Here is an 8,360-nt window from a genome sequence, read left to right on the forward strand (position 1 = left end):
ACATATACCTTACTGGGTGGGTGGTGGGAGGATTCCGTCCGTTAATGCAAAGTGCTCAGACGGTGCCTGAGTTACAGGAAGCCATCTAAATGTTATTTATCGTGGCTGTCATTATCTATCTGTGAGATGAGAATAGCCTCATATAACTGTTGTGAGGATAAAACATGAAATAATATGAAATTACACCATAATACTTCCCATAATGTTTGTTCCCAATAGCTTCACATACGTGGTTTAAAATAAGATGCCTGGGCGCCTGGGTGGCTCAGTTGGTTAAGCGACTGCCTTCGGCTCAGGTCATGATCCTGGAGTCCCGGGATCGAGTCCCACATCGGGCTCTCTGCTCAGCAGGGAGTCTGCTTCTCCCTCTGACCCTCTTCCCTCTCGTGCTTTCTATCTCTCATTCTCTCTCTCTCTGAAATAAATAAATAAACTCTTTAAAAAAAAAATAAGATGCCTCATGAACATAAAGCATATAATAGCTAAGGTCTGGTATATCTAGGCATTCAATAAATGGTAGCTATTTAAATTTTAATAGTAATAAATATATTTATATGTTGTTACTGATAGGTTTCCCTTAAAGGATTAAATTTTGCAACCAATTTTGAAATTTAAAACCGTTTTTCCTGTTTCCCTACTTCTGAATATGTATATCATTTACTTTACATGTGATCAAATATGTATTTGCCTTTGGCACGTCTAAATGGCCCTGTTCTGGATGTGTCCACGAGATATAATAATACAGGACTCAAGGAACCAATACTTGATGTGACTGAACTCTTCTAAGAAGACAGTGAAATGGGCAAAAAATAAGCAGCCAGTGAAAAAGGGATTCAACATTTTGATTTGGTTTGTTATCTTCAACACTGATTTTTAAATTACTCAGGAGACTGACATCATATTTCAACATACTAGGTACTGTGAAAGCCGACAGCTAAAATGGTGTTTATTTCAGTCACCATTTCCAAATTGTACCCTGCAGGAAAGTGGAATATATTTAACTTTGGGTGTAAACAAAAGCAGTGTTTTAGGTGGAAAATACAGGAAAAGAAGATCACTTGATAACTGATCTGCCAAGGGAATTTTAATGTTATATGGAGATATTTTTAAACATATTTTTTTCTTTGAGGAAAACCAACCATGTAAAAATGCACCAGGTTAAAGCTTATGTTCCTTCAAAAACACTGCATTTGGTATCTGTGTGTTGGAACACCTACTTCTAGAACTGCAGTTAATTAAACACGCAGGGTGAGATCTACCCGCTCCCTATCCACTGTGTGTGCCATTTGTCCTCCTACAAAATGGAAGCATGGGGGCTTATCATAAGCCTATTTCACTGTGGTTCTCTGAATAACTGAAAATATCATTTTTGTAATAATGAACATCCACTGACTGTTTTACACACACCAGGTGCTATGTTAAGTACTTTGCATTCACCATCTCATTTAATTCCCCCAATAACCCAATGAGGTAGAACATATTTGTATCCCTGTTTTACAGACAAGAAAACTGGGTCTTAGAGAATTAGGAATTTCAAAGTTTAGGAAGAAGTGAAGCAATGTCCTCTAAATCATACAGCTAGTAAACAGTACATGTCAGAACCATACCAGGCTACCTCCTCACCACATATATGAAATAATTCAACTTACTCCTTTCTTCCCTTGAAAATGATTCACTCATGCACTTGTTCAGCAAGTAGTTCTACTACCTGCACTAGGGGCATGGGATATTAGAACCATCAGAACCACCTCATGGTCAAGTCAAATTAGGAAGATTAGGAAGTTAATTCCAAATTAGGTAATTAAATAACGTGTGCTAATTTAGAAACATGGTGCTTGTCAGACAACCACCATTAAAATACAAGAGGGTGGTTAAAAAAAAGGCATAAAGGCCATGAAGTCACTTAATATTTACTAATGAGGGAGGGCAGTTACTGCACACAATGTAATCTCAACTGCTAACAGGACTTGAATTTAACTTCCTTATACTTCAAAGAAAGCAAGACTTCACAGAAAAGACCAATGACAGATCTCCTGTAATAAACTAGCACTGATCCTCCTGAGATTTAAAAAAAAAAAAAAAGCTATAACCTCCAGCCCTTTTAACTAAACAACTTCTTGTCAGTGTTTCTTCTTCGGACTTGTGGTCTGGCTAAACCTTTGAACTCTCATAGCCTTTCTTGTGGCTCATTATCATTTCTTGCCATGAATTATAAGTACTTACATGTGTATATTACCTACTCTATCAGACTAAAAGATCCTTAAAAATGAGGGCATTTACTTATTCACTTCAAAGAGGGTTGGGAAAAAACCCAGTTCACTTATTTTCCCAACATGATGGTACTTTGCATAAAGGTGATGCTCAATAAATGTTTATTTAACATGAAATAAGTGAATCAATGAATAAAATGTACAAGCCTGTCATTTTGGAGCCTTTACTCAAACATAGGTACCATATCAATATTAACTCAATTAAACTCAGCAAGCATTTATGGATAGCATACTACATGTAGTTAGGCCCTTTCATATTCATACTGGAAAACTCAATATGGTTAAGAAGGCTATTCATCCTAAACTGATTTATAGATTCAATTCAATCCCTATTAAAATTATGGGAGGTGTTTTTGTAGAAGTTTATAAGCTGATTCTAAAATTTATATGGAAGTGCAAAGAACATAGTAGACAAAACAATTTTGAAAAAGAAGAACAAAGTAGAGGACTGATACTACCAGAATTCAGATCTTACTATAAAACCATAGTCATCATGATAATGTGGTACTGACATAAGGGCAGACTTATAGACAATGGAATATAACTGAGAACCCAGAAAGAAACCTTTACATTTATGATGGAATTGGTTTTCCACAAAGGTACCTTAGCAATTTAGTGGGAAAAGGATGGTCTTTTCAACAACTGGTATTGGGAAAACTGGCTATCAAGATGCAAAAAAACCAACTGAACAAACAAACAAACAAAACCAACAAGAGAGGGTGAATTTAAACCCTATCTCACACTAGATACAATATTAACTCAAAGTGGATCACAGAACTAAATATAAGAGTGAAAACTATAAAACTTCTAGGAGAAAATATTTGTGACTCTGGATTAGGCAAAGATTTATTAGACGTGACGCTAAATGGATTTTATCAAAATTAAACTTCTGTTTTTCAAAAGACATCATTAAGACAAATTATTTTACAAAGTCACAGACTGGAAGAAAGTATCTACAATCCATACAGCTAATAAAGGACTTGTATTTGGAGTATTTACAGAACTCTAACAACTCAGTAAGCCTAAAAACCTAGTTAAAAAATGGGCAAAAATATCTGAATAGACGTTTCACCTAAGAGATACATAACGCTAGTAGGCACATGAAAAGATGCTCATTGTCATTAGTTATTATGGAAATGTAAATTAAATTTATTAGAATGGCTATAAGCATAAAAAGTGACAATACCAGGTATGAGCAAGGATGTAGAGACACTGGAACCCTCATCCAATCACTTTGGAAAACAGTTTGAAAGTTTCTTAAAATGTTAAAAACAGACTGTCATACCGCCCACCAGTTCTATGGTTAGGAAACTTCCCAAGAAAAACGAAAATATGCCCATGAAAGACTTACAGATCAATATTCACGGCATCATTATTCATAATAACTGAAAAGTGGAACAATCCAAATGTCCATCCAGTTGTGAAAGGATAAACAATGGAGTATCATTGGGCAACAGAAAAGAAAGTAGTACTGATGCATGCTACAGCATGTATGGATCTCAAAAACATTATGCTGAAAGAAACCAGACACAAAAGGCTGTGTACTGTTTGATTCCTTTTATGTAAAATTTCCAGAAAAGGCAAATCTATAGAGCCGGGAGATTAGTGGTTGCCTGGAGCTGGGGTGGGAGCATAGACTGGATGCAAACAACTTGAGAAACCTTTTCAGAGTGATGGAAATGGCTCAAAACTGGATTATGGTAATGTTACATAACTTTAATTTACTTAAAATTACTGATTTGCACACTTTGAATAGATGAATGGACATTATGGTAAGTAGATCATACTCAAATAAGGCCCTTTTTTTTAAACGGGTAATTGTACTCCCATCCACACTGCTTGATTGTTGCTAGAGTGTCAGTATCATTCAGCACTTGGCAATGATACTTCCAATATTTTTTACCAAATGGGCTTTAAAAAATCACATTTCCTTATTCTTAATAATATACATTTCTTTGATCTCTAGCAAAACTGAACACTTCATCTATTTGAGTTTGCTATTTTCTTATAAGGATATACATCTTTTCCATAAGGACATGTGAGACTTTTATCTTTTTAAAATAGCAAACTTTTTTCAGTGATATGTGATACAAATACTTTTTCCCAGTTTTTCGTAAGTTTTTAGATTTTGTTAACAATGGGCTTTTGTCATACTGAACTCATGAAGTCATGAAGTCACACCCATCTGTATTTTCATTTTCAGAGTCTGTCTCTGGTGTTATGACACGTGATATTCTTTTGAAACATTAATCAGAAACCTTGAATATTCTGAGTTAAGCACTGCTTGTGCCAAGCCCAGAACTACTAGGCCTCTCCACTTTAAGAGATAAAACCTAATTTCAAATTTCAAAGCTAGAGGCAGACAGCCTTTTCTTCCTTAAGCCTTTGAGTGTAAAGAGACACTAATGTTTACACCCCAAATTCATGGAAAATTGCCTCATTAGTGATGTGATACACTAGACATTTCCAATAGTTCCAGTGATGAGGTACTGGAAAAATTAAAAAAAAAAAAGATGTGAAAATGTGTTTGCTGTTGCTAATCATGCCAGGACCATGACTCTAGGGCTCACTGGCTGATCCCTCTTTGTAGAACATCATATCATCACATAATAACGTGACCACAGTAGGCATTCATGGCTGTCTGACCAGAACAGTCTAGAACTCAGTCACTCATGATCTCACCACCACCTGCATTCATGCATATTATCATTTTCCCTGCTATCTCACTCACTACTAAAAAGTGGTGGGTGGCCCATCACCCATTAGGTAATAAATACTGGAAACGGAACTTTTTTCAAATTGAGCAAACTCAGAAAGAGATCTAATGTTAACTAAACAACTCCTTACTGTTTAGTGCATATTGCTTCAAAAAATTCTACCGGTTATAAAAAAAACCATTTGGTTTAATATAATTATCATACACAAAGACACAAAGATATAGATAAAACAAAGATATGATTAAGAAAATAAAAGATTTTATTTTATATTATATTTATAACTTATATATTATATATAATATAAAATATATATTTATAATTATGTATACTATATAAATATATATTATGTAAATATATATTTATATTTATAGGTTTTATATTAATGTGGATATTACGGCCTTTCAATTGTATAACTGAGGCCTGCTTATATTAAGATACAATCAGAAGAGGCATTCAAATGCCTGATAACAGAAAATGACTGTGTTTTTCTCTGTATATATTTGAGTCCTACCTACACTTGCAAGATCCACCCAAATTCAACCTTCTTTTCCTATCAATCCTACAGCATTTAGAATCTATACCTAAACTGTATATTCTGGAACATATATATATATATATATATATGTATGTATGTATGTGTATATGCATATATAGTCTTAAGGTTACTCAAGTGCTTTGTGCCTGCTACTCTTATCATCTTCAATGAATTGAATATAAGCTCCATGAGAGCGAACGATGTATCCCCATGACATTAAAGCAGTGCTAGGATTCCAGATCTTACTCTGCAGAACAGCCTAAACAGGTGTTCATTAAATAACTTTTCTTGATTTTTGGAACAAGTTGAAAAAAGGGGGCCAAGATGGCAAAAAAGTATCGCAGGGGCACTTTTAAAAAATTTATTTTAACGTAGAACAGGCAGTCCTTTAGTCAAGAAAAATAACGTGGAGTAGTATGTAAATGTTTTAGCAGGTGCCCCAGCTTTATAGCTCTGGAAGTGCTAGGCACAGATTGTCTTCAGGTCTTTCCTTTGCATCTAGGCAGGCTTTACCAGTAAGCTCCAGTGACCTCCAGGATTCCATGAGGCAGCTCTAAGGTGTGACTGATAGATGGGATGGTGTGGTAACTACGTTAAATTTGTGGCTGCTTCTGTCCAGGTATCAACTTTGGGCTCCAGGTATAAATGAAAAGCCTTCCTATTAATCAAGGACAGGTTTTCCATCTCTGAAGAACATGTTGATGTCCTGAGGGATGACATTCAGGCGCTTGTATACAAGTCTGCCCCTAGTCCCAGGATGCCTGGCTAGCTTCTAACTTACTGTTCATTTAAATTTGCTAATAATTCTCAGGAAAAGGGATGGCACGAATTCACTCCATAACTCATCTCCTGATGATTGGTTCTTTTGACTCTACTAGAATTCCCAAGTAGTCATTAAACCTCAGATAAGTGTTGAAAATGGTGGTATCATTTTAAATACCCTAGTTCTAGTAAAACAGGCCTGGAAAGCAATATTTTCATAAACAAATTTAAATAATGAATCTCAAGTATTAGTACTCTTAACATGCCATCCATCTTCTCAGGTTCCTAATCTCTTTGCATTTCCTAAATTCGACTTGACCCGCCCACCACTAAATCTTTGGTACTAGCTATTGGTTGGTGAAACGTTGGGGAACTCAGGTATTCAAACCCTAGTTCAATGGCGTTAACACCTCTCAAGATGTACTGAGGAGTAAATGAAATAATACAAGTCAAACTCTTCCCACAGTACGAAGCTCACAGTATGTGCACAATAAACTCTTAAGATTAAAAAAAAACCACAACAAACTTTTGTTGTGTTTTTTAAAAAGTGGAGGAGACAAGTTCCCATCCAATTCTTAGTAATGGCGGGTAAGAAGGCAAAAGCTTCTGTATTTTTATAAAATAATGCATTCACTGACACAAATCAGGCCACAGTCTTTAACTGATAAAGCAGGAATTATTTGTAATTTTGCCTCAAATTTAAGACACACTGGTTTACACTCCTGGCAGGCAGTGGGAGGGTGCAAAACATTTTCTTAGGTTACAGCCGCCACACACCGGTTTTCTCTGGGTGAAGGAAAGCCTTCCCTTCCCTCCCCGAGACAATGACCAGTCGCGGCCAGACCCCAAGGGAAACATGCAGCGCGGTGCTAGATACTTCGTGTCCCGGGCCCGCGCGGAAGGGGACGTAATAGTCCTCAAGGAGCTGAAGCTGGGACGAAAATGTCCCCAGTTCCCCGTGAGTATCGAGGGGCGCGGGAGCACGCACACCCCGCCTTTCCCGACTGAGTGTGGGCTTGGGTCGCCGGAGTGGACCCGGTGGCCCCATTCCTCGGCAAACCACAGTGGGCGCCACCGGCGCTGTCCCGTCCTGCGCGTGGCTAACTGCGCCGCTCCCGCCGCGAACTGCCGGCAGGTCCCGGGCGCCCGGCCCCGCCTGCGCCGTCCCCAGCCCTGATTGACACGGGAGTTGGTACATACGGGTCTGCAGCGGAGGCGAGCAGGGGGGTGAGTGCTATTTTAAACATGGCTTTCCCTTCCCTTGGCCTCAGAGCCAACGCGGCGCGCCCAGCCGTGGGCTAGGCCCACCTGGGAATAACCCCAACATCTGCCCGACTTATTTTTTTTTTTTTCGATCTCCCTGTGCATGGACTTGTTCCCCCCCCCCTCCGCCCCCATCACTGCTTTCCCTCCACACTAATCACAACCCGGCAGTTTTAAAGAGGAAACTCCCCTCCTGGAAGGGCGAATGGAAAGCTCTTTTGCTTCTTGTTGTTTGAGGTGGAAACCATTCCAGCTAGCATGAGTTCAAAAAGAAGGGAAGCCGCGTCGCTGGAGAGAAAGTAACAGTCAGAAACCGATGAGGACGCAGGGAGGGAGAGAGGGAAGGAGGAATGTCCGCAACAGGCATCTGAAAACAAGCGTGGAGAAGCAAAGAGATTCGCAAACCCCGAGTTACTACCAAGCGCATTCCGCGCAATCCACCGCAATGACAAGATCTGCTGTAAGCACAATTTGAAGGCCTTTGAATCTTTTTTGGCAAGACTTACCTTTCTCTTCGGCATAATGACTACGTTCGTGCAGCTAAAAAGTAAAGCAACGGGCTGGAACTGCAGACACCGCCGCTGGATGCCGCCGCTGCAGCTGCTCACGCGCAGGGCACGGCGTAGCCCGGCCTCTCCGACCTGCACCTCCGCGGCTCCCTCCAGGGGCCCTCTACTCGCTCGCCTCCCCGCTCCTCCAATGAGGAGCCCCGGCAGCCGGCCGCGAGGCCCCATTGGCTGCGGCAACATTCTAAATTCCACGAGGGCACGCCCACCTCAGCGCACACGGTAAGCGCTGTTGTAGTTTCCACTT

The 8,360-nt window shown here is 39.3% G+C and overlaps 1 protein-coding gene across 6 annotated transcripts in view; it reads right to left on the reverse strand.

The window, feature by feature from the left end:
- Nucleotides 1–8,357, reverse strand: part of HMGN3 (high mobility group nucleosomal binding domain 3) — a 31,022-nt gene extending 22,665 nt beyond the window's left edge. For all 6 annotated transcript variants that reach the window (XM_073893538.1, XM_025858504.2, XM_025858499.2 and 3 more), the window contains exon 1: nucleotides 8,054–8,357. In XM_073893538.1, coding sequence (XP_073749639.1) covers nucleotides 8,054–8,296 — 243 coding nt within the window. In that variant the 5' untranslated portion in view covers nucleotides 8,297–8,357. The remainder of the gene's footprint in view (nucleotides 1–8,053) is intronic.
- Between the last annotated feature and the right edge of the window lie 3 nt (nucleotides 8,358–8,360).

Source organism: Callorhinus ursinus, unplaced genomic scaffold, assembly GCF_003265705.2.
Source record: "Callorhinus ursinus isolate GAN/ISIS: 27379988/994484 unplaced genomic scaffold, GSC_fseal_2.0 scaffold6, whole genome shotgun sequence".
Classification (NCBI taxonomy): domain Eukaryota; kingdom Metazoa; phylum Chordata; class Mammalia; order Carnivora; family Otariidae; genus Callorhinus; species Callorhinus ursinus.